Here is a 27,912-nt window from a genome sequence, read left to right as displayed (position 1 = left end):
CAGGTTTTCTCTCTCACTCCTTTCTTGAAAAGTGGGATAACACTAGCTCCAATCCACAGGAACTGATCCTGAATCTATAGAACATTGGAAAATGATCACCAATGTATCCACAATTTCTAGAGCCACCTCCTTGAGTACCCTGGGATGCAGACCATCAGGCCCTGGGGATTTATCAGCCTTTAGTCCCATCAGTCTACCCAATACTCTTTCTTGCCTATTGCAAATTTCTTTCAGTTCCTCTGTCTCCCTCGATCCTCTGTTCTCTAGTACATTTGGGAGATTGTTTGTGCCTTCCTTAGTAAAGACAGAATCAAAGTACCTATTCAACTCTTCTGCCATTTCCTTGTTCCCCATAATAATTACACCTGTTTTGTCCTCAAGGGATCCACATTTGTCTTTACTAATTTTTTTCTCTTAACCTACCTAAAGAAGCTTTTACTATCTTTCTTTATATTCTTGGCCAGCTTGCCCTCGTACTTCATTTTTTCACCACATATTGCCCTTTTTGTTACCTTCTGCTGTCCTTTGAAATTTTCCCAATCCTCTGGCTTCCGGCTACTCTTTGCTGTGTTATACACCTTTTTTTAAAGTTTTATTCCATCCCTAACTTCCTTTGCTAGCCACCGTTGCCTCCTACTCCCCTTAGAACCTTTCTTCCTCTTTGGAATGAAATGATCCTGCATCTTCTGGATTATGCCCAGAAATACCTGCCATTGCTGTTCCACTGTCATTCCTGCTAGGATCCCTTTCCAGTCTACTTTGGCCAGCTCCTCTCTCATGCTCCTCTTTCATAGTCCTCTTTGTTCACCTACAACACTGACACTTCTGATTTAACGTTCTCCCTCTCAAATTGCAGATTAAAACTTATCATATTATGGTCACTACCTCCAAGTGGTTCCTTTACTTTGCGTTGCCTTATTAAATCTGGTTCATTAGACAACACTAAATCCAGAATTGCCTTCTCTCTAGTAGGCTCCAGTACAAGCTGCCCTACAATTGGGTATTGCACGTTGGGTTGTGAGCTGCAGTCCTCACTTATCTATCACTAGATGTCAGTGTTCAGCATGAATGAGAGTATAACTAGACACCCTGAATCACAAGACCTCCAGGTTAAGCCACGGGTATCCATATTTCTCTGGTTGTTGTGTAATTTCCTCAGTTCCACCAAGGTTGGGGAAAGAGAGGAACAAATCTCAAAGAATTCCCAGTTATGGGGCTGAGAGCTACAGTGAGCTTCACCGTGATGTTTTTCACAGTAGACTGTCAATTTTCAATAATAGAATTGAAACTAAAAACACAAACACAAGGGGTTTCCATAACCCCTAACCCTTAATATTAAATCTTATGTTTTAACCCAGTAAAACTTCAGCAAAGGAAATAATGATTCCAAACAGCACATTTTCAGTGTAAATTGAGGAAAATAAAATTATTAAACACAAATCAACTGCAGTGTGCATATGTTTATTGACGTGTAAAAAAAATCCCCAAATGTAACGGAAAATGCAGGAATTACAGGCCAAGCAGCATATGTGGAGAGTGATATGGAGTTTATGTTTCAGATAAATAACCCATCATAAAAATTCTGATGAATGATCCTGGACCTGAAACATTAACTCTGTTCTCTCTGTACAGATGCTGCCTGATTTTGCTGAATATTACTAGCATTTACTACTTTATATGCAAATATCAATTCAAATAAATTCTGGCAATAACAATTACACCTGTAAACGGTGATCACATTCTTAAATATTCTAGGCATAAACTCAGCGGCGACCGCACCTTTGCGGTTGCAGCTCCTAGACTGTGGAACAGCATCCCCTTCCCATCAGAACTGTCCCCTCCATCGACTCCTTTAAGTCAAGACTAAAAACTTATCTGTACTCCCAAGCCTTTCTTGAATTCCTCTGAGCGAGGGCTATATGTATATATGTATGTAGTTTGTTTGTTTATACTATTCTTATAACAAATATATAGCACTTTGGCCAACGAGAGTTGTTTTTTAAATGTGCTATATAAATAAATGTGACTTGACTTGACTTAAATCTACTCACTGTTAGTCCTAGCTAAACTGTTAAGTCCATACCCCCTATTTGTTGCAGTCACACGATCAAACACATCCACAATGCTAGTTTTAATCCCACCGCTAAACCATTCTCTCCGTGAACTGTAGTCACGCTTATAAAGCCATTCACAGTCCAGTCATAGTCGTAAACCAATATGTGCCACTAGCTGATAAACACATTCACACTGCTAGTTCTTATCACACTGTTAAGGTCATTCACACTGTTACTTTCAGTCACACAGTTAAACCCATCCACACATTTATTTGTAATGAGAATGATAAACCCATCTACACCGCTAGTTCGAGTCAATTTGCTAAACTCTCTTGTTTAGGTAGTTCTGGTTACTTTGTCAAACTCTATCATAATGTTAATCCCAAACATGCAACATATCTCATCAAATTGCAAGTCCAGTTCACACTAATTTATTTTACACTGAATAGAATTTAATGGAATCCAGGGAAACATCATCTCCCAAAATAAATACCAGATGGAGAATATGTTTAAAATCACAGAATCTCACAGCAGAGAAGGAGGTCAACTGGTCTATCCAGCTTTTTTCACTTCAGTGAAAGAGTTATAAAAATGGTCACACATCCCCATTCATTTCCACAGCTTGTAAATTCTTTGCTTTTGAAGCATTTAAACAATTCCCTTTTGAAATGTATTATTGAATTTGCTTCCACCCTTTCTTTGCTCCCCAACTCTCAGTTCTTTGGCCAACTATGTTAAATTCATGGTCTCTCTTACTCAGCCTCCTACCAGTGAAACCATTTAATCAAACCATAGATCAAAAGCGATCAATTGAACTTCTCTGCTCTGAGAACAATCTGAAGAAGGCTCAACCCGAAACGTCACCCATTCTTTCTACCCAGAGATGCTGCCTGTTCAGCTGAGATATATAACCATATAACTACATAACAATTACAGCACGGAAACAGGCCATCTCGACCCTTCTAGTCCGTGCCGAACACTTACTCTCCCCTAGTCCCATATACTTGCACTCAGACCATAACCCTCCATTCCTTTCCCGTCCATATACCTATCCAATTTATTTTTAAATGATAAAACCGAACCTGCCTCCACCACCTTCACTGGAAGCTCATTCCACACAGCTACCACTCTCTGAGTAAAGAAGTTCCCCCTCATGTTACCCCTAAACTTTTGTCCCTTAATTCTCAAATCATATCCTCTTGTTTGAATCTTCCCTACTCTCAGTGGGAAAAGCTTATCCACGCCAACTCTGTCTATCCCTCTCATCATTTTAAAGACCTCTATCAAGTCCCCCCTTAACCTTCTGCACTCCAAAGAATAAAGGCCTATCTTGTTCAACCTTTCTCTGTAACTTAGGTGAAACCCAGGCAACATTCTAGTAAATCTCCTCTGTATTTTGTGACAATCTCAGCCTCTCTGGTATCCCCACATTCCTGAAGTCCATTGTCGCTGAAGTGATAATAAATTAAAACATTAATTATTAATTAATAAACATGAATAATTGCCAACTGTGCTAGCTACAGAGATCTTGCAGCGTGGATTTTGAAGAGAGCCATCACAGGGCCTCGCGTTCTAGAGCACTGAAACATGTCCTTTGGCCCATCATATCCATGCTGATCTTTTTTGCACATTGACCTTAATCCCATTTGCCTGCATTAGGACCATTAGCGAGGGAGTTAGATAGAGCTCTAGGGGCTAGTGGAATCAAGGGATATGGGAAGAAGGCAGGCACGGGTTATTGATTGGGGACGATCAGCCATGATCACAATGAATGGCAGTGCTGGCTCGCAGGGCCGAATGGCCTCCTCCTGCTCCTGTTTTCTATGTTTCTATGTTTCTATGACCACATACTTATCGGTCTTGTCTTTTAAAATATCTGTCCACATGCCTCTTAAGCTCAATAATTGTATCTGATTCCACCACTTCCTCTTACAGCACTTTCTAGATACTAACCACCCACTGTTTAAAAAACCTTATCCCTTCAAATCCCCTTTTAAACAGTTTCCTCTCACCTTAAACTTATGACATGGACGATGGACAAAAGATTTTGATTGTTTACTTATATCTTTGGCGCTCATATTCACATATAGTCTCTCTCAAGGTCATCACAAGTTCACAAGTCATAGGAGTAGAATTAGGCCATTCGGCCCATCGAGTCTACTCCGCCATTCAATCATGGCTGATCTCTGCCTCCTAATCCCATTTTCCTGCCTTCTCCCCTTAATCCTTGACACCCGTTCTAATCAAGAACTTGTCTATCTCTGCCGTAAAATATCCACTGACTTGGCCTCCACATCCCTCTGTGGCAATGAGTTCCACAGATTAACTGCCCTCTGACTAAAGAAGTTCGTCCTCACCTCCTTTCTACAAGAGCACCCTTTAATTCTGAGGCTCCCACCAGTAGGAACATCCTTTCCACATCCACCCTATGTATGCCTTTCATTATTCTATAAGTTTCAATGAGGTCCCCCTCAACCTTCGAAACCCCAGTGAGTGGAGGCCCCAGTGCTGTCAACCGCTCATCATATGCTAACCCACTCATTCCTGGACTCCTGTCATCACCTCAGCCTCCTTTGCTCCAGGGAAAACACACCCAACTGATTCAATCTCGTCCCATTCTCCAATCCAGGCAACATCCTGGTGCATCTCATATGTTGTTCTTTATTGTATGAGGATTTGAATACGAGAGTAAAAATGTCTTACTGCATTCACATATGGTCTTTAGTGAGACCACATCTGGGATATTGTACAGGATTTTTATTTTTCCAACACAAAAAAATGATTTGCCACAGAAGGTGTGCAGCAAAGATTTGTAAGATGCATTGTGACACACCACCAGTGACAGGATTGATCTTTCTATATGGAGCTTGCACGCTCTCTATGTGACTGCATGTGTTTGCTCCGGGCCACTGTAAAAATACCCTCTGTCTGTAGGTGAGTGGCAGAGCCTTGGAGAGATTTCTGTTCTTCGTACATGGAAAAATATACTTATCATAGAAGGAGTGCAGTGAAGATTTGGCAGATTAATCCCGGGATGGCAACCTGGTCTGTCGTATGAGGAGTGATTGAGGTGGGTTTTGAAGGAATGGGGAGGGTAGGCCAACACTTTATTGAGTTTGGAAGTATGAATGGTGAGAACATTGAAATGCATAAAATTATTAGCGCGCTTCACAATGGAGTGGAAATGACTTTTTGATGGTAGAGGTGCCTGGAAGCAGGGCTCACAACCTTAAAATAAAGGGGAAGCTACTTGGACTGAAATGAGAAAAACCACAAGTTAACTTAAAGAGAATCTTTGGGAATCTCCGTGGGGTGTTTGTCAGTCATTCGCTCGTGTGTCAGACAACATATAGCTCGCTGTTGGCTTCCGTTGTCGTTCAACATGTTGACAGAATCGGTCACCCGACGCATCATAGAGTGTATCGTGTCATCGTTTCATGGGATCGCCACCAGGAGGCTTCTGTCAATTATGGCAGCTTAATAGGCTTTGGGATTTTAAAGGAAACTAGGCATCTGGTGAAAGAGCAGAACATGTTGCATTCAAGAGAGAGTTAGATATCGTTCTTATGGCTAATGGAATCGAGGGATATGGGGAAAAAGCAGGAACGGGGTACTGATTTTGGATGATTAGCCATAATCATATTGAATGACGGTGCTGGCTCGAAGGGCTGAATGGCCTACTCCTGCACCTATTGTCTATGTTTCTGTGTTGTTTGAGGTTGAAGCTCAGCTATGATCTTGTAGAGTGATAAAACAGCCTCAAGAAGTGGCATGGTCTGCTCTTGTTTCAAATGTTTGATTCAAAGGTACTTTGGAGATTGGTTTGTTTCAGCTGTGCAAGCCCTATTTAGTTGCAGGATTTAGGAAAGATCTCTCACTATCTATGAGGACCGTTTCTGACATTAAGCTACTGTGTCACTGCACCAGTCTCCTCTGCCCTTAGTCTTGCAATTCTAAAATGAACATAGTTTATGGCAGCATTCAAAGTACAGTGGACAAACACACACCTCTGCTGCCAGCTGATTTATTTTACACGTCCTTTTCAATGAGTCTGCTCTGACAACACACTCAAAATCAAAACTCAGCAGTTGTATGCTAATATACTATAATGATAAGAACACCAGAATACATCATCGTCAGCTTGGTAAAATATCTGAAAATCTTCCAGGCAGCTCCTTCATTAGTGGGGGGGTGGAGGGGTGGGGGGTGTTGCCTTCCTAGTAAACTACCTGTATTATGATTTTCTGTATGTGAAGGCACACATTCTGTGCACGGTTTAAGAAATGCAAGTTGGGAAAAAAAAACCCCAACAAAAATTCCGTGAGAGTGAATTTTTATTCTGTTTCTCCGATATTTTGGTTGTGATTTGTGAATTTCCAGTACTTGAACTTCTATGCACCTCAGCATCAATACAATACAATACAATACAATACAATTTATTTGTTATCATTGAACCTCTTGAGGTTCAAACGGAATGTTGTTTCTGCAGTCATACACACAAGAAAAAGAATCAAGACACAACACAATTTACACAAACATCCATCACAGTGAATCTCCTCCTCACTGTGATGGAAGGCAAAGTCTTATCTCTCCCCTGCACTCCTCCCGATGTCAGAGTCAAAGTCCCCGGCGGGCGATGGTAAGTGTCCCGCGGCCATTAAAGCCGCGCCGGGCGATGCAAGGCCGCGCTCCGGGTCTTGGTGTTGGAGCCCCCGGCAGGCGCTAACAAGTCCCGCGGCCATTTAAAGCCGTGCCAGGCGATGATGTAAGGCCCCGCTCCAGGTACTTATCAACCCCGCAACTCGGGCGGGAAAAGTCACCGTTGCGGGAGCCCCGAAAAGCGGTCTCCCACCAGGGACCCGCGGGCTCCCGGTGTCACTGTCCACCAGACCTGTGGTTGGAGCCTCCAAATCTCCGGGGTCGGGCCGCAGCAGCGCGCCTCCTCAGCTCCTCCCGCTCCGAACCCGGCCAGCTCCATGATGGTAAGTAGGTCCGCAGCTCCGCGACTGGAGCGCCAGGTCATTCCGGTTGGAGGCCACCCACGGTGCTAGGCCCCAACGACAATGGAGACCCGACAGAGAAAAGGTTGGGTTCTCCGTGCAGGGGAAAGATTTAAAAGTTTCCCCCTCCACCCCCCGCCCCACACACACATACTCAGTTAAAAACCCCCCACTATAACTACATTTAAACGCGACAAAAAATAAAAAAAGACAGACGGACCGCAGAGGCCGCTGGGACGTGAGTCGCGCCGCCCACCCGAATCATCTGATCATCTGATACTGTAACATAAAGACATGTTTGAACATATGACCAATAGTTTAATTTTAAGGATCATTTTTGAATCTTAAGGAAAGAGAAATATGATCCTCGTATGTTGCAAAACATACTTGGCGAATAAAATGTGATTGATTCTGATTCTGATTCTGATATAGGCGTTTTTGGGGAAAATTACAAGGCTGAGGGCAGAGATTGCTGAAGACAAACTCACCTATTGTAGAGCAAGGAAAATGAGGAATGTTCATGAAATGGTGGCACGGTGGCGCCGCGGTAGAGTTGCTGCCTTACGACGCCAGAGCTCCGGGTTTGATCCTGACTATGGGTGCATGTCTGTACAGACTTTGTATGGTTTTTCGAGAGAACTGTGTAGGTTTTCACCGGGATCTGCAGTTTCCTCCCACACTCCAAAGACAAAGGTGTGGGTAGATTAATTGGCTTGGTATAATTGTAAGTTGTCCCTAGTGTGTGTAGCTAGTGTTAGTGAGCAGGGGTCGCTGGTCGACATGGACTCGGTGATTTGAAGGGCCTGTTTCCAAGCTGAATCTCAAAACTAAGCTAAATTAGAAAAGCTTGAATAGAGGAATAGTGAACGCCTAGAAGAGGTTATAGAAAATGGGAGTCACACAGCCATAAATGCAGTTTAAAGGGAGTGACCAAACCATTCCAACCTATCTCTCATATCATATTTTTTGCATCAAATTTTTTACAACAATTTTTAAATTGAGGTGTTGTTGAACTAGAAACACATGAACGACATATGCCATGTGTCTGCACATTGTGAATTGTTCAATTGTAATCATATATTGTCTTTCCGCCAAATGGTTAGCACGCAACAAATGCTTTTCACTGTACCTCGGTACATGTGACATTAAAGGAAAACTGAACTGAAAACTGTACTAAAACTGAACTGGGATTTACAGAACCTCCTTCCTGCCTTTGCATTGCACTGCATTGATTCCATTGACATATCACTAACTGCTGTTAGATTGCCTGTTTAAATTGGCAACAAAAAAAAAACACAAGCAGTTAACCAGATTTCTAAGTAGGATCCTTAATTTCACATCTGTGTTGAATGAAAATTACATAAGTTTCACATGCATTAGCGTGAGATGAGGAGCTGTGGTTGGAAAGCATCTCTGGTTGCATGATCATTTAGCTACTGCGAATTAGATGAAGTCTCATTGCATGCTGAATATCCATGATATAAAGTGCCCCAACAGAGGTCTACGTCCAGTTCCATTTGACCCTGAACATCGAAATGAGGAATACCTCCACACCTCCTTTCTCTTCTCTGCCATACACCCATGACCTCGACAAACTTGGCAATCTTGGAGCAGAGATTCTCAGTCTGCAAACCCATGCTCAGATCAAAAACATCAAACCATTGCAACCCTTTACTTCCTTTCCTTGTAACGATTCATATTTTAGAACTCACACTATATCAGACTTAACTGACTTTAATAATTGTTTTTTGATTGTTATGCAGCCTTGGAAGACACAGAGTTGAGAAAGGAGTCTCAGCATCTTCTCAGCCACAACACTCGGGATAATCAGCCCACATCTTTAAACAGGAATTCATCACTGGAAGGAGAGCTTCTGCTGGATGTGAGTAGTACCTGTGTAACAAGTAATGTTAACAAGTCTGGCATGATGTTTAAAGTTCCTTCTGACATTTGCCCATCTCTAGATGCCCAGTAATGTTGGCAGTAGGATTGTTTCTTTTTGATAATGTTTGGGCTGCTTGTTACACTACTAAGGAAGGCTAGTGCCAGACCTTTGGAGTAGGAGTGGTTATATATGTACCATACAGGGTAAATATGGCAGATTTACTTCACCATAGGACAAGAGTGAGCCTTTTGGGATTTTATACTAAACAACTTCTAGACCCCTTTCGCTGATTGGATTGGATTCAATTTATTGGCATTGTCTCATAAGAGACAACGAAATGGATTTTCCTTACAGTCACAACATTTAAAAAAAAGCACAAACACAGAAGTCCACGACACAACATCCCCACAGCGGCACCAAAGTTAGGGAAGGAACCAAAGTCCAGCCAGCCTCCTCGCTGATCTTCCCAGATGTTCACCCATGGTCGGGGCCACCCGAGCACCCCGTAGTCGCGCCACGGGTGGCCCGATGTTCAGGCTCTCTCGCCAGGAATGTTGGAACCCCGACGTCGAACCCCGACGGAGAGCATCCTCAGCGGCCCGAACCTCCAAATCAGCCACCTCCCACCAGAGTCCGAAGTCCACAGGCCGAGCCGGGCGGAGACCCCCAACAAAGGGTCGCAGGTCTCCGCGATGTTTATGCCTCCTTTATGTACAGATTGTTAAAAGCTGAGCTCATATTTCAGAAACTCCCCTGTAATCAACAGAGCAGTTCTGCAGATCCAGTTTACATGCCCAAAAAACTATTGGTCTTAATCTATTGTTCTAACGATCTTGTTTACCACCACAAGCTGCTGTTAAGGAGAAAATTATCCAGCAATTAATGCTGAGAAATAGATAACAGGTGACTTGTGCATCATACGCTTTGCACTGGAAAACCAACAAAAGTATACTTGTTGGAATTTGAAACAAAAACATAAATGGGGAAAGAATTCATCCCGTTAAGAAGCATCTGTGCAAAGAAAATCCAGTCAACATTTTAAGTAAGCAATATCTCTCTCGAATACATTTTGCACTCCCTTGCCACTAGCCTCAGAGAAAATGAAAGCTTGCATCCATAGGTTTAAATATTATTTGCCAGTAAACTGCAGAAAACACCAGCTTGGTAATTAAAACGACACATGTGGGTGGGAATGATTCTATTCCCACCCTCTTTAACAACATAATATGTTTTTATTATGTTTCTATGTTTCTATGTTTTTCTGCTCACTACCACTTTTGACGATGCTAAAACATGGGCACTTAAAAAAAAAAGAAAACCTTTCTGAACATGAGAACAAGGACCAGAGTCCTTCAGTGATAAGTATTAGCTGATAAGAAGTTGCAACAAATGCAAAAATGACTTATTTTGCATTCATGAGGGTTACTTAATATAAAGTGGCATGACTCTGCCATAGACAGTAGCAATACAATAAATTAATTAAAAAGATGGTCATCGCCAGACTATTGACTTTGAGCATTGAACATTAATCAAGAATTGATTCTAGTATTCAGTATTATCTGACCTCCCGATAGTTTTGACCTGCTCATGAAGGATGCATGGCTCATAGACTTTCCCAAACTGATTTTTTCTCTGCTTTGTTCTTGATATTAGTTTGATGCTGTTTTAGAATATTATCTGCATAGTAGGTGCTGATTGTGAAAAGACTCAACATTTAAAAATTAATTCATGAGATATTGCAAACAATGGAATTTGTTGGTCACTTTTGTTCTCGTGTGAATGCGGTTATCTGCTGCCCAGTAACAATCTTATTATTCTTGCGCAGTAATTACATACAAATAAATGGCTTAATGGGTCATTTCAGAGGGTAGTTAGGACAAAATCAGGTTGAAGTAGTCACATATAGCTCGGATAAGAAAGGCAAAATTCCTAATATTAAGAACCAATATGAGGACCTTTTAAAATGTGTGCAGAAAACTTTTTTTTCACTTAAATTTTTATTGATTTTTCAGAGATATGTACAAAACAGTGCAACACCATCACCATAAATAAAACAAAATAAGAAAAACAGCAATCAAAATAAAAAAAATAAGTAGATAGGGGAAAAAAAAGTAAATAAATAAAAAATTGGAATAATTTGTGTGCAGAAAACTTAAGCACAAAAAAGACAAAGATATTATACTTTAGTTGATTTGTTTAATGCATATATATTTTGGATTTTATTTCTATTTCCATACAGATGCATTGGCAGTGGAGTTATGAAACATTTTTGAGATGATGTAATTTTCAGGGAATTTGGAACCTTTCCTTCTCTTGCGTTTTGGTACACACGCGTGTGTGGTCTTTCAGTCTTTTGTGTATAATTATTGTAAATTGCTCAAAGCCTTTTTTTTACAAAAGCAAATACTGGGCCCCTCTCTCAATGCCTGTTCTGATTAAGAAATCATTTTTGCTTTGAGTCCTTCAGCAATAAGATGAACCTGATGATTTTTTTGGATTTAAGAAGCTAGGCAATAAACTTTGTTCTAGAACAATGTTGACAATCTTAAACATTCTTTCAGAAAGTCGAGGAACAAACTCTGCAGACACAAACAAATGATGGATTGCTGTTTTGCAAATCATGAAATATGATGTAAAGTGATTTGGCAATGCTTAGAATATGATCATGAAATGCAAATAATCAGCAGATCCTTTGCATTTTTGTGGGAAGAATCAGTGGCAGAATTACTGTGTTACAAATGTTCTGTGCTCCCACGATATTCTTATGTTTTGTATTGGAACTTCATAAGATCATAAAGGGCCTGTCCCACGAGCATGCGACTCCATGCGGCAAGCGCAACCAAAAGGGCCGGTCCCATCAGCATGCGCCTGCATGCGGCAAGCGCGACCTAACGTGGTCGCTTCAGCCGTACGGCCTCGCGGGGCCGGTCCCACTTCGATCGCCGGAGCCGTATGTGCGGAGCTGGTCCCGACATCACGCGGGGCTCCGAAAAACTGACCGTGTTTAAAAATTCCGCTTCTGATTTGGTCGCGCTGATCTATCTCTCCCTCCTAACCCCATTCTCCTGCCTTCTCCCCATAACCTCTGACACCTGTACTAATCAAGAATTGTGTTTCAAAATAGCAGTGTTGAGAAGGTTAAGGGTTAAATGTTGCAGTCCATGGGCTGCGTGAACATTGTGAACACTATTTATCACCATGGTGCCTCTGAATACCATGGAGTTGCAATAAGAGTGAAAATAAAACATTCATCTTCCTCACAACTTCCTGCTGCTGATTTTCTGTCCTGAAGCTGTAGATCCAACTACATAATCTGCATATTATTCATCTGTTGAAAGTTTACAATCATGTGCTAACACACAAATATGCGCGCACAGATACATATATATATATATATACATGTGCAAGAACACACGCACATGATGAGAGAAATCGAGGCTCTGGTCAGGGAAATGAAAGGCATGGGTCAGGTATACGTAGCTGGAATCAAGTGTTTCCCAGGAGAAGTTTACGTGTTTGAGGAGCTTGCTTAAGAAGGAAATCGTGGGAGCAAAAGAGGTAATGAGATAGCTCTATTAGATAAGAGGCAGGCTCCAAATTGATCTTATAAGTATATTAAGGGGAAAAGGTTAACTAACTAGGGGATGTGAGCCGCTAAGAAACCACAGTGGTCACCTGCGGCTGGAGCCACAGGAGATGAGCAAGGTCCTCGAATGAAAATATCTCCTGTGTTTTTACCGCATGGAAAGATATGAAGACTAGGGGACTTAGGAAAGTTAAATGAGATGACTTGAGGGCAGTCGTATTATATTTAACGAGGTGCTGCTGGATGTCGTATGACATATCAAGGTCGATACATTTCCTGAGCTTGATCAGATATATCCAAGGAGACTATGGGAAGCTAGAGAGAAATTGTCGGTGTTCTGGCTGAGATACATGCATCTTCATTAGATACGGGTGAGGTGTCAGAAGACTGAAGGATGGCCTAAGTTGTGCTTCTATTTAACAAGGGCTGCAAACAAAAACTTGAGAACTATAGCCCAGTAAGCCTAACATCTGTGGTAGGAAAATGACTGGAGAGGATTCTGAGGGATAACATGGACAGGGGTTGACTAGGTTTAGCCAGCATGATTTTGTGCATGGGGGATATGGTCTCCCAAAGTTGATCGTGCTTTTAAGAAGTACCCAAGAAGGTTGTAGAAGGGTGGGCTGGAGACATAGTCTGTATGGACTTCAGCAAGACTTTTGATATGGTTCCACATGGCAGGCCGCTCTGCAATGTTGGATCGCATGGGATCCAGGGAGAGATGTTTTAAGGCAACTGGACCATCCTACCGCGACTAGAGAGCAATCCTGAACTACTATCTACATTATTGGGAACCCTCGGACTATCTTTGATCAGACTTTACTGGCATTAGACTGGATAGACTCGGCTTGGACTCGCTAGAATTTAGAAGCTTGAGGGGGGATCTTATAGAAACTTACAAAATTCTTAAGGGGTTGGACAGGCTAGATGCAGGAAGATTGTTCCCGATGTTGGGGAAGTCCAGAACAAGGGGTCACAGTTTAAGGATAATGGGGAAATCCTTTAGGACCGAGATGAGAAAAACATTTTTCACACAGAGAGTGGTGAATCTGTGGAATTCCCTGCCACAGAAGGTAGTTGAAGCCAGTTCATTGGCTATATTTAAGAGGGAGTTAGATGTGGCCCTTGTGGCTAAAGGGATCAGGGGGTATGGAGAGAAGGCAGGTACAGGATACTGAGTTGGATGATCAGCCATGATCATATTGAATGGCGGTGCAGACTCGAAGGGCCGAATGGCCTACTCCTGCACCTATTTTCTATGTTTCTATGTTTCTATTATCTTGGACTAAACGTTATTCCTTTAGCATGTATCTGTACACTGTGGATGGCTTGATTGTAATCATGTATTGTCTTTCCGCTGACTGGTTAGCACGCAACAAAAGCTTTTCACTGTACCTCAGTACATGTGACAATAAACTAAAACTGAAACTGAGATAGCTAACTGGATGTGGAATTGGCTTTGTGGTAGGAAGTAGAAGGTGGTGGGGTGGTAGGTTGTTTTACCGACTGGAGGACTGTGCCTAATGGTGTGCTTCAGAGATTGGCGCTGGGCCCATTGCTGTCTATCATCTACAGTATATCAATGATTCGGGGGAAAATGTATTAGTAAACTTACAGATTACACTAAACAAGTACATGGATAGGAAAGGTTTTAGGGGATACTAGACTAAGTGGGACCCATTGGGTCCCAGCATCACACAGGAGGGCTGGTCATCCAACGCAATATTCCACCTCTCCACCAATTCTAATATTGGGGGGGGGGGGGGGGCTTTCTGGAGCACTAGTATGGGTGTTGTGGGCTGAAGGGACTGGTTTCCAGAGGGCTAGTATGCAAATTGTGCGCCAAATGGATTCTTGGGCTGGCGTCTCAGTCAATCAAGCCTGTTGTGCTGGCAACTCACTCACTCATGGATGGTGGGCTGGTAGTTGACTCACGGCTAATCCTTGAAATTCTATTTCAAGCAGGGTATAAGGCCACCAAATTCAAGTGCAGTTTCTTACCACTTCTAGCAGGGTGCAAGGCCACCAAATTCAAGTGCAGTTTCATACCATTTGAAGTAGGGTGCAAAGCCACTAAAGACAGCGAGTCGTGACCTCTCCCTCCTCCATCTTGCAGAGACTGAGCCACACCCACATTTCCGGGTTTTATAACCCCTCCCCCCCCCCCCCCCCCCACTGGGAAAAGGTGTGGCTTTCATGGAGTGATTGACAGGAGAGAGATTCTCAACATTTAAAAAAAACCTAATAACACTTTTATTTTTCATTTATGGGAAGAATTCTCTGCACCTGCTCAGCGGAGGGGGACTGAGTAAGATGGCCAAAAATCACAGTCATAAGTGGTAGCGTTTTATCTAAAATCAATATACAGTGCAAACAGGAAGTAAGTGCATTTACAGTAGTGCCTTTCAACTTCAAGCCAAAGCACCCAAGCCACCATTTGCAGTAAGTAGTGCCTTTCAACTTCATGCCACCATTTGCAGTAAGTGGTGCCTTTCAACTTCAAGCCAATGCACCCAAGCCACCATTTGCAGTAAGTAGTGCCTTTTAACCAAGCCACCATTTGCAGTAAGTGGTGCCTTTCAACTTCAAACCACACCCAAGCCACACCCAAGCCACCATTAGCAGTCAGAGGTGCCTTTCAACTTCAAGTCAAAGCAACCAAGCCACCATTCGCAGTAATAGTGCCTTTCAACTTCAAGCCAAAGCTCCCAAGCCTCCATTTGCAGTAAGTAGTGCCTTTCAACTTCATGCCACCATTTGCAGTGAGTGGTGTCTTTCAACTTCAAGCCACAACCAAGCCATCATTTGCAGGAAGTAGTGCCTTTCAACTTCAGAGCTCCCAAGCCACCATTTGCAGTAAGTAGTGCCTTTCAACTTCATCCCACCATTTGCAGTAAGTGGTGTCTTTCAACTTCAAGCCACACCCAAGCCACACCCAAGCCATCATTTGCAGTAAGTAGTGCCTTTCAACTTCAAGTCAAAGCAACCAAGCCACCATTTGCAGTAAGTAGTGCCTTTCAACTTCAAGTCAAAGCTCCCAAGCCACCATTTGCAGTAAGTAGTGCCTTTCAACTTCAAGCCAAAGCAACCAAGCCACCATTCGCAGTAATAGTGCCTTTCAACTTCAAGCCAAAGCTTCCAAGCCTCCATTTGCGGTAAGTAGTGCCTTTCAACTTCATGCCACCATTTGCAGTAAGTGGTGTCTTTCAACTCCAAGCCACACCCAAGCCACACCCAAGCCATCATTTGCAGGAAGTAGTGCCTTTCAACTTCAAAGCTCCCAAGCCTCCATTTGCAGTAAGTAGTGCCTTTCAACTTCAAGCCAAAGCAACCAAGCCACCATTTGCAGTAAGTAGTGCCTTTCAACTTCAAACCAAAGCTCCCAAGCCATCATTTGCAATAAGTAGTGCTTTCAACTTCAAGCCAAAGCACCCAAGCCACCATTTGCAGTAAGTAGTGCCTTTCAACTTCAAGCTATTGCACCCAAGCCACCATTTGCAGTAAATAGTGCCTTTCAACTTCAAGCCAAAGCAACCAAGCCACCATTTGCAGTAAGTAGTGCCTTTCAACTTCAAGCCACACCCAAGCCATCATTTGCAGGAAGTAGTACCTTTCAACTTCAAGCCAAAGCAACCAAGCCACCATTTGCAGTAAGTAGTGCGTTTCAGCTTCAAGCCAAAGCAACCAAGCCACCATTTGCAGTAATAGTGCCTTTCAACTTCAAGCCAAAGCTCCCAAGCCACCATTTGCAGTAAGTAGTGCCTTTCAACTTCATGCCACCATTTGCAGTAAGTAGTAGCCTTTAAATTCAAGACACACCCAAGCCAAGCCAACCAGGGGAGGGGGAGGGGGAGGGGGAGGGGGAGGGGGGGGGGGCGCTTTCTGGAGCGCTAGTATGAACCATTTTAGAACCAATAGACATTTGTTTTGCAAGCTTTAGAACCAATAGAGACACTTTTTGCAAGCTTTAGAACCAATAGGCATTTTTTGCAAGCTTTAGAACCAATAGACGACAGATGGCACAATGGGCTAAGTGTTCGGCTGGCAACCGGAAGGTAGCCGGTTCGAATCCCGCTTGGAGTGCATACTGTCGTGTCCTTGGGCAAGACACTTCACCCACCTTTGCCTGTGTGTGAATGTGTGTGAGTGATTGATGGTGGTCGGAGGGGCCGTAGGCGCAGATTGGCAGCCACGCTTCCATCAGTCTGCCCCAGGGCAGCTGTGGCTACAGAAGTAGCTTACCACCACCGAGTGTGACTGAGGAGTGAATGAATAATGCGATGTAAAGCGCCTTGAGTATTAGAAAGGCGCTATATAAATCCCATCCATTATTATTATTATTAGACTTTTTTTGCAAGCTTGAGAACCAATAGACATTTTTTTTGCAAGCTTTAGAACCAATAGACATTTTTGTGCACGATTTAGAACCAATAGTCATTTTTTTGCAAGCTTTAGAACCAATAGACAATTTTTTGCAAGCTTTAGAACCAATAGACTTTTTTTTGCGAGCTTTAGAACCAATAGACATTTTTTTTGCAAGCTTTAGAATCAATAGACATTTTTTGCAAGCTTTAGAACCAATAGACATTTTTTTGCAAGCTTTAGAACCAATAGACATTTTTTTTGCAAGCTTTAGAACCAATAGAGACACCTTTTGCAAGCTTTAGAACCAATAGAGACACTTTTTGCTAGCTTTAGAACCAATAGAGACACATTTTGCAAGCTTTAGAACCAATAGAGACACCTTTTGCAAGCTTTAGAACCAATAGAGACACTTCTTGCTAGCTTTAGAACCAATAGAGACACATTTTGCAAGCTTTAGAACCAATAGACATTTTTTTGCTAGATTTAGAACCAATAGACATTTTTTTGCAAGCTTTAGAACCAATAGACATTTTTTGCAAGCTTTAGAACCAATTGAGACACCTTTTGCAAGCTTTAGAACCAATAGACATTTTTCGCAAGTTTTAGAACCAATAGACATTGTTTTGCAAGCTTTAGAACCAATAGACATTTTTTTTGCAAGCTTTAGAACCAATAGAGACACCTTTTGCAAGCTTTAGAACCAATAGAGACACTTTTTGCTAGCTTTAGAACCAATAGAGATACATTTTGCAAGCTTTAGAACCAATAGAGACACCTTTTGCAAGCTTTAGAACCAATAGAGACACTTTTTGCTAGCTTTAGAACCAATAGAGACACATTTTGCAAGCTTTAGAACCAATAGACATTTTTTGCAAGTTTTAGAACCAATAGACATTGTTTTGCAAGCTTTAGAATCAATAGACATTTTTTTGCAAGCTTTAGAACCAATAGAGACACTTTTTGCAAGCTTTAGAACCAATAGACATTTTTTTTGCAAGCTTTAGAACCAATAGACATTTTTTTGCAAGCTTTAGAACCAATAGACATTTTTTTGCAAGCTTTAGAACCAATAGACATATCTTTGCCTGCTTTAGAACCAATAGACATATCTTTGCCTGCTTTAGAACCAATAGACATATTTTTGCCAGCTTTAGAACCAATAGACATATTTTTGCAAGCTTTAGAACCAATAGACATTTTTTTGCAAGCTTTAGAACCAATAGAAACATTTTTTGCAAGCTTTAGAACCAATAGAGATATTTTTTTGCAAGCTTTAGAACCAATAGACTTTTTTTGCAAGCTTTAGAACCAATAGACATTTCTTTTGCAAGCTTTAGAACCAATAGACATTTTTTTGCAAGCTTTAGAACCAATAGACATTTTTTTTAAACTTTAGAACCAAGACATTTTTTGCAAGCTTTAGAACCAATAGACATTTTTTGCAAGCTTTAGAACCAATAGAGACACTTTTTGATAGCTTTAGAACCAATAGAGACACTTTTTGCAAGCTTTAGAACCAATAGACATTTTTTGTAAGTTTTAGAACCAATAGACATTGTTTTGCAAGCTTTAGAACCAATAGACATTTTTTTGCAAGCTTTAGAACCAATAGAGACACTTTTTGCAAGCTTTAGAACCAATAGACATTTTTTTGCAAGCTTTAGAACCAATAGACATTTTTTTGCAAGCTTTAGAACCAATAGACATTTTTTTGCAAGTTTAGAACCAATAGAGACACTTTTTGCAAGCTTTAGAACCAATAGACATTTTTTGCAAGTTTTAGAACCAATAGACATTTTTTTGCAAGCTTTAGAACTAAGACATTTTTTGCAAGCTTTAGAAACCAATAGACATTTTTTGCAAGCTTTAGAACCAAGAGACACATTTTGCAAGCTTTAGAACCAATAGACATTTTTTTGCAAGCTTTAGAACCAATACACATTTTTGCAAGCTTTAGAACCAATAGAGACACTTTTTGCAAGCTTTAGAACCGATAGACACTTTTATTTGCAATCTTTAGAACCAATATACATTTTTTGCAAGCTTTAGAACCAATAAAGACACTTTTTGCAAGCTTTAGAACCAATAGACACATTCTGCAAGCATTTTAGAACCACTAAGGGCACTTACATTTGAGTAGACATGTGTTCAGTGTTATTCACAGCTCAGAGAAACGTGACCCTCTGCCTTCCTCCATCTTGAAGAGACTGTGTGGCACACCACTTCCTGGTTTTATAGTCCCTCCCCCCTGCCGCCAGCGGGGGCAGCAGAGAGAATGGGGAATTTTGTAAAAACATTAATATCTCTGTCATTTTTAATCGACGGGAAAAAGCCTCGGCACACATGTGGCGGAGGGGGGTTCCGAGCGAGGTGGCCAGAAATGACGGCCGTAGGTGGCGTCGCTCTCTCGGAAATCGCAGCACAGATGGTCAAAACCGGTCAAGAACAGACTTTTAGTAATATAGATAGATGGTCCACACGAGACTCATATCCCTCTAAACCTTTCCTACCTGTCCAAGTGTCTTTTAAATGTTGTTATTGCACCTGCCTTGACTACGTCCTCTGGCAGCTCGATATGCCCACCACCCTTTGTGTGAAATATTTCCCCCTCCGGTTACTATTAAATCTTTCCCATCTTATCTTAAACCTATGCTTTCTTGTTCTTAATTCCCTTATACTAGGAAAAAAGATTAGATGCTTTCACCCAATCTAGTTCCCTCATGATTTAATAACCACTGCAAGATCGTACCACAGCCTCCAGCACTTCAAGGAATAGAGTCCTATCCAATCTCTTCTTATTGCTCATCTCCTCTGCACTCCTTCCAGTTTAATGGCATCTCTCCTTTAGCAGAGCAACCAAAACTGAGCACAATACTCCAAATAGTCCTTGCCTCAAGAATTATTCCAGAATGCAGCTGTTGATCTCTGCCAAGTCACAGTTTGTGCTGATGGCTGCATTCGGCAGGACAAATAACAGCGTGCAGAGAGTTTGTGAACCTTTCCTTTAGCCCACTGAGCGGTCGTGGCCATGTGCAAGCATTGCAGGATTCCCCAAATGTGATGCACTCCTGCAATACAGAGACATCTCCCTCCCTTCTCATATGAAAAGTGCCTGGTTGTAGCTCGGATTTTCTCCATGGCTCGCTTGTATGAAGAACATACGAAGAACAAATAGATAGAGTGGATGTGGAGAGGATGTTTCCACTAGTGGAAGAGTCTAGGACCTGAGGCCATAGCCTCAGACTAAAAGGATACATCTTTAGGAAGGAGATGAGGAGGAATATCTTTAGCCAGAGGGTGGTGAATCTGTGGAATTCAATGCCACAGAGGGCTGTGGAGGCCAAGTCAATGGATAGTTTTAAGGCAGAGATTGAAAGATTCACGATTAGTGAAGGTGTCAGGAATCGTGGGGAGAAGGCAGTAGAATGGGGTTGTGTGGGATAGATAAGATCATCCTTGATTGAAACATAGAAACATAGAAAATAGGTGCAGGAGTAGGCCATTCGGCCCTTCGAGCCTGCACCGCCATTCAATATGATCATGGCTGATCATCCAACTCAGTATCCTGTACCTGCCTTCTCTCCATACCCCCTGATCCCTTTAGCCACAAGGGCCACATCTAACTCCTTCTTAAATATAGCCAATGAACTGGCCTCAACTACCTTCTGTGGCAGAGAATTCCAGAGATTCACCACTTTCTGTGTGAAGAATGTTTTCCTCATCTCGGTCCTAAAAGATTTCCCCCTTATCCTTAAACTGTGACCCCTTGTTGTGGAAGATAGAGTAGACGTGATGGGCAGAATGACCTAATTCTGCTCCAATCACATGAACATATGAACATATTTCCTGTATGCATTGCCCTTCTCCAGACATTTCATGTAGCTCTAACCCCTTGGGATCACATTTCCACCGATCGCCTTCCATCATTACTGCGTCCATTTATTTTGTGGCAACATTCACCTGTAACGAGAAAATCATTATTCATATGGTGACATGACCCTGGCTGCAAAGATCACACCTGGTGCTCCCCATGATGGAATCTGCAACAACCTGCTGCATATTAATAGGAAATGTCATGCTGAAACTAACACTGCCTTTGTTGGCATGGTATTACAAAGGGAATCCCAACTATACTGTTCACTAATTCCTCAGCCGAGGTTCTCGCTGTTTGTGCAACTTTCACAAACAAAGTGATCCACAATGCTGCCTTAACATCCAATAAAAACAGTATGGAGCCAGTTCCACCCCTGCATATCACAAAAGCATACCATGGGATCATTATGTGTAGGAAAGAGCTACCATGGGATCTTCACGTCTAGAAAGGTTCAAAGGTTCAAAAGATTTAAAGGTATTTTATTGTCACGTTTACCAATTAAGGTACAGTGAAACTCGATTTACCAAAGAAGTTGGATTTGAAGGAGCTGCAGATGCATTTTTTTGTGTCTACCATGGGATCTTTATGCCCCTGTCCCACTTAGGAAACCTGAACGGAAACCTCTGGAGACTTTGCGCCCCACCCAAGGTTTCCGTGCGGTTCCCGGAGGTTGTAGGTGGTTGCCGGAGGTTGCAGGTAGTGGAAGCAGGTAGGGAGACTGACAAAAACCTCCGGGAACCACACGGAAACCTTGGGTGGGCGCAAAGTCTCCAGAGGGTTCCGTTCAGGTTTCCTAAGTGGGACAGGGGAATTATAGAAACATAGAAACATAGAAAATAGGTGCAGGAGTAGGCCATTCGGCCCTTCGAGCCTGCACCGCCATTTAATATGATCATGGCTGATCATCCAACTCAGTATCCTGTACCTGCCTTCTCTCCATACCCCCTGATCCCTTTAGCCACAAGGGCCACATCTAACTCCCTCTTAAATATAGCCAATGAACTGGCCTCAACTACCTTCTGTGGCAGAGGATTCCAGAGATTCACCACTCTCTGTGTGAAGAATGTTTTCCTCATCTCGGTCCTAAAAGATATCCCCCTTATCCTTAAACTGTGACCCCTTGTTCTGGAATTATCCTCTCTGGAGGGAATAGTTGGTATCAAGGTTTAATATCTCATCCAAAGACATCACTGTTGGCAGTGGTACATTCCTTCAGCATGTGAAAATTTCGCTGCCGAATTCCAGTTTGCAATCTCAGTCTGGGTCGGAAGATTTTTCAAAATGGAATGTGTTCCTTAAATCTTTTTGGGTAACATGTGTTTTCAGTGAGGATTTCCTTGTAAAGGTTTCTTCTGGTGCATTTATGAAGATTAATGACTTTTTGATTAATCATTGTATATTTATCCAGATCTAAGAAGCTCTTTGATTTGTTTGCCTTTTTGAAAGAGAAGTCTCTAATGGGATCCAGCAGTTCGGTTGTAATCCAGGGTTTACACATAGAGCCACATCTAGCAGTTTGAGATTGAATGCAGTTTGTCATTACTGGCATCGAATCATCTGAGAGACAATTGTAGGCAATGTCAGGGGAACAAGAACGCGGGAAGCTGCAGGGAGCATCGGGAAACATTTTTTGCACATCTTGTTTTGCCCAGCTTGCATATCCAGAGGGAACAGAAAAAATGAAGATGCATGTTAAGGAAGATGGAAGTAAAGCTGAAATCTGTGGAAAATAAGTTGAATTTGTCCGGGGAGCTTGAATAAAAAAGCTCAGAACAATAAAAGTGATGGATTTATTAAATTTCAGTTGGCATGAACTACTTGCATGGAGTCACATAACATGGGAAATACTCTAAAACAGCTATCATTAACACACGCTTCTTCACAATTGCATTACTGTCACTTTTATGTTACTTGGGCACAGGGTGTAAAAATGTTATAACATGACCATAGAAAGATCAGGTATTTGCACAGGGAGAAACCAATTATTTTTCAGCTTAATTATCAGCAGCGCCTTGTATGGTTTAGAATAATCTGAGGAAAGACATTCTTGCCATAGAGGGAGTACAGAGAAGGTTCACCAGACTGATTCCTGGGATGGCAGGACTTTCATATGAAAAAAGACTGGATAGACTCGGCTTGTACTCGCTAGAATTTAGAAGATTGAGGGGGGATCTTATAGAAACTTACAAAATTCTTAAGGGGTTGGACAGGCGAGATGCAGGAAGATTGTTCCCGATGTTGGGGAAGTCCAAAACAAGGGGTCACAGTTTAAGGATAAGGGGGAAGTCTTTTAGGACCGAGATGAGAAAAACATTTTTCACACAGAGAGTGGTGTATCTGTGGAATTCTCTGCCACAGAATGTAGTTGAGGCCAGTTCATTGGCTATATTTAAGAGGGAGTTAGATGTGGCCCTTGTGGCTAAAGGGATCAGGGGGTATGGAGAGAAGGCAGGTACAGGATACTGAGTTGGATGATCAGCCATGATCATATTGAATGGCAGTGCAGGCTTGAAGGGCCGAATGACCTACTCCTGCACCTATTTTCTATGTTTCTATGTTTCTATGTTTCTATGAAAGAACAAGTGTCCAGTAATCAGACGTTCCCATGATACTCTCTGTGTAAAGATGCTTTAATGTCTTAATGAAGTTGAAAGCCATAAATTCATTGAAGGGGAACATCTAGTTATTCATAATCCACTGGTTGTTAATTGGACGTTTTTCTTTTGACAAATTAGTCAAAACCACAAAGAATTATGAATGAAGTTTTGAAACTAGGTCAAGCAGATCAATTTGAAGTAGAAAGTTGCTTGATACTTGAATGGACAAAAAAAAGAGATTCACTGTATTCAGTGGCGTTGATGCCTGGATGGAGACTACAGTGAAGGGGTGATTAAGATTTTTTTTTTTCTTTTTAATAATATTTTTATTAGAAGTAGACATATTATAAAGAATAGTTACATATTATAGTAAAAAAACTTTTCATATACATCAGTCATACATTATTAAAATTTTCAATTGGTGATTACATCTGCTTCTAGTATTTTTTTTTTATATAGAAAAAGAGAGAAAGAGAGAATAAAGAGTTACAAATATATTAAAAAAAACAGAAAAGGTGGAATGGATTACTTATAATACGTCATTGGAGATAGGTTCGTAGATTATAAGGTATGACTTTTCATCTAATCCTGAGTTCAAGTTTCAGTTGGGTTCTCGTGCTGGGCCAATCTATCCCGTCAGATAATTAATGAATGGAGCCCATATTTTATCAAAAAGTTCTTGTTTGTCCATTAAGACAAGTCTAATTCTTTCTAGGTATAGGGTCTCCGACATTTCCACAATCCACAATTTAATTGTGGGGGTTGTAGGGCCTTTCCGTGATTAAGATTTTAATGCTTTTCAAAAAATCTCTGCTTCATAAAGCTCTTTGAAATTAGGAAGAGAGTTGCCCTGTAGTTGGGGAAAGACTTCTTCCTGTGGTTAGGGAACCAGTGACAAGGGTTAACCAAGAATGTGAGAAGGAAGATTCGGAAAAACTTCTGCAGTGAATTACTGATTTTCTACAGAGTGGTTGTGCCATAGATTGTTACACAATTTAAGCAAGATTTGAGTTCATGTTCGAAGCCGAATAGATATAGGTCTGTTGAAAAAGGGTGCTGTGGACTAGGTTTAGTTCTTACTTCACCTTTGCAAAACATTGGTACTGATTAGGTGACCTTGTTCTATGGTGCAATCATCTCCGGCCCCAGAGATGGATCTGCTCAAGCTTCCATGAACCATGTCAGTCTCTGATCATTCTGCCATGACCCAGCCACTGTATTTAACTAAATACTGGCGTGTCTCAAAGATTCATTTGTTCAAGGATTTAAGATGGTGGTTGCAAGTTGCTGAATAAGCTGTTTGCCCAAAACATCAATTTTAGTCACCTTTATTTATCTAGTCAGGAACATGGATTTGGTGAAATACCTAACCTCCTCAATTTTCTCTGGAAGTAGAGGCGTTAGTGAGCTTTCTTTGTGGGTACATCTTCATGCTGGGCCCAGGGCAGATCTTCAGATATATGCACATCTAACAACTTTGTCTTTGACCCTCTTCACGGCCATGCCATTGATGAAGGCAGGTTCACGCGCTTTCTCTTCCTGAAGTAAACAATCAGCTCCATGGCCCTGCGAACATTGAGAGCAAGATTGTTGCTTATAAGTTCATAAGTGATGGGAGCAGAATTAGGCCATTTGGCCACTATTCAAACATGGCTGATCTATCTCTCCCACCTAACCCCATTCTCCTGCCTCCTCTCCATAACCCCTGACAACCGTACTAATCAAGTTGCTTGGCACCATTCATAGAAACATAGAAAATAGGTGCAGGAGGAGGCCATCCGGCCCTTCGAGCCAGCACCGCCACTCATTGTGATCATGGCTGATCGTCCCCAATCAATAACCCGTGCCTGCTTTCTCCCCATATCCCTTGACTCCACTAGCCCCTAGAGCTCTATCTAACTCTCTCTTAAATCCATCCAGTGATTTGGCCTCCACTGCCCTCTATGGCAGGGAATTCCACAAATTCATAACTCTCTGGGCGAAAAAGTTTTTCTCATCTCAGTCTTAAATGGCCTCCCTTTTATTCTAAGACTGTGGCCCCTGGTTCCGGACTCACCCAACATTGGGAACATATTTCCTGCATCTAGCTTGTCCGGACCTTTCATAATTTTATATGTTTCTGTAAGATATCCCCTCATCCTTCTAAACTCCAGTGAATACAAGCCTAGTCTTTTCAATCTTTCCTCATAAGACAGTCCCGCCATCCCATTCAGTCGCTAATTTAGGCTTTCTCCAATGTTACAATGTATTGCACCTCGAAATGCTTTGTAGGACATTGTGAATGGGTGGAAAAGGGCAAATACATGTCTTCTTTTCCCTCGCATAAGGTATTATTTCAGGATCCCAAACATTGACCTCTGCTGAGCTGCTAGAATTATGCTCATGCATCATCACATTCAGCCCAGATTCTACCTGTTGCAGAAAACAAAAAAAGGGTATATATTCATTAAAAGTGGAAGTATAAGAAAGAAGCAGGAATTAGGAATAGATCACATGCCCGAAAGTCTCCACCACCATTAACTGTTCATGTTGTTCTTAGGCTGTGTTCACATTTCTGATTATTCCCATATTGCAATGTTGCAAACTACCTAGTAGCTGATTATCTACTGCCTTTGGAGTAGACAAATAAAAAGACTCATAACTCTTTGTGTGAAGAAATTTCTGCTCGTTATTGTCCTTAACGGCTGATACCTTACCCTAAATCAATATCCCTTAGTTCTCGACTTTCCTTGCAGACGAAACAACCTCTTGGTATTTACCTTGTCAGTCCCACTCAGAATCACGACTGTTTTATTGAAGTTGCCCCTTATTTATCTGATCTTCAGTAAGTGCATGCCAATCTTCCTCAATATCTCTGCACAGTTCAATCTCTTGAATCTATGCAGCAACAGTTGCAAGACAAATAAATAGTGCCTGAACTACAAAATTACATGCAGTACTTTAGATTTCACCAAAGTCTTGAACAATCTCAGCATGACCTCCTCCCCCCCTTGTCCTCCAATCCCTTTGTAATAAAGGCCAACATTCCATTGGTCTTTCAAACTGCACACTATGCCTGCATGTTTATTTGCTGCATAAAAGAACACAAAGTGCTGGAGTAACTCAGCGGGTCAGGCGGCAGGGACAATATTCTCTTTGGCTGTGCTCAGGGGGAAGACCTAGAACGAGGTGGTCACAACTTTAGGATGTGGGGCAAGACATTTCGTAGTGAGTAACAATTTGTGAACATTTTTTTCATTCAGTTTATCAACTCCACAATGAACATATGGAATTTTCCACTGCAGGCCCCTTGAGGACAAGTCACTGAATGTATTTAATAGGGTGGTGAATCGATTTCTATTCACAAAATGCATGGAGGAGAGAGCAAGAATATAGTGTGGAGCTGGAGGATCATCCATAATGACACTGAATGGCAATACAGACTTGAGGGGCTGAATAGCTTGCTCCTGGTCTTATTTTTTGACGTCCATGAATTCTACCAACAGATTAACTAATGTTTGTGTATCTGACCTATCAAATCCATTTTAACTTTGATTTCTGATTAATCTGTTGACCATTCGTGTTATTTTTGATTAGCCTGTACATCCAAAATAAATGTCAGATGAATTTCTAACCTAGGCTTGTTGGAGCATCAAGGAAATCAGATTTACCCTTGTTCTGAACCAGCAGGGAATAACATTTGTCTTTGAAGATCTTTTTGCACCCAACCAGAATTCAGAGAACAAAGCTGGAACAAAATGTGCTGAACTGAATCACTTCCTGTGAAACACCAATGTCTGATACCAACCTGTCACCAACAAAGTGAGGAAACATCTGTCTGATGTTGGACTCCACTTTCCCCCAGAACAATAAAAATAAAGCATTCTTCTTTTACTTACACCACGCAGTTCCTTTCAAAGAGATGGAAGGTTCAAAACATTTATTAATATTAATTTCTTATCTCAATTTGGATGGGAAGTTTCTTTAACATACCCATAAAAAAGAGCCTCAAGATTGGCAGCACGCAGCAAGCCCAATATTTTCCATCCTCTTCGGAAAGTGAATCATTGTGTTTCAGTGATATTTGTTTTAATAAAAGTAGACTCATGAATGGAAAGAAAGAATTTAATAAAGTTTCGCAGGATATTTCAAGGCTTAAGAATGTGCAAAAGCATTTTTCATCCGGGTGTCCAAAGTGTTGTCATTATTCATCGAGGAAGAATTGATAAACTCAATTTGCTTTTATATACTCTATGAGAAATGCCAAATAATATTTTTTTTATGTGATATTTATTGAAAATTAATTATCACCCAAAATACATGAACAGACAAATGTGCTCTCCTTCACAATAGTTTACTTGAGGTTTACAATGTTGTAAAATATGTCAGCTGAGGTTCTGCTCTCAAGTCCTGAACCCACACATTGTGACTAAGAGATGTCACAGGCCAAAGAATATTGTTCTAGGTTATTGCTGAGCTGAGGATCTACCAAAAAACTATTAGTTAACATTGGCAAAGGAAAGAAAATCAAAGAAAACTAGTTCCTTTTACTTATTATACCTTATTAATGTA

At 41.5% G+C, this 27,912-nt stretch overlaps 1 protein-coding gene across 3 annotated transcripts in view; it reads left to right on the top strand.

The window, feature by feature from the left end:
- Nucleotides 1–27,912, top strand: part of ahrr (aryl-hydrocarbon receptor repressor) — a 246,024-nt gene that overhangs the window by 147,556 nt on the left and 70,556 nt on the right. For all 3 annotated transcript variants that reach the window (XR_004410989.1, XM_033016767.1, XM_033016766.1), the window contains one exon: nt 8,818–8,936. Coding sequence is in view for 2 of the 3 variants with exons in the window: in XM_033016767.1 (XP_032872658.1) it covers nt 8,818–8,936 (119 nt within the window). In the remaining variant the exon portion in view is untranslated. The remainder of the gene's footprint in view (nt 1–8,817; nt 8,937–27,912) is intronic.

The sequence above is a fragment of the Amblyraja radiata genome, chromosome 2 (assembly GCF_010909765.2).
Source record: "Amblyraja radiata isolate CabotCenter1 chromosome 2, sAmbRad1.1.pri, whole genome shotgun sequence".
NCBI classification, from domain to species: domain Eukaryota; kingdom Metazoa; phylum Chordata; class Chondrichthyes; order Rajiformes; family Rajidae; genus Amblyraja; species Amblyraja radiata.
This window is presented reverse-complemented; position numbering and strand designations above follow the sequence as displayed.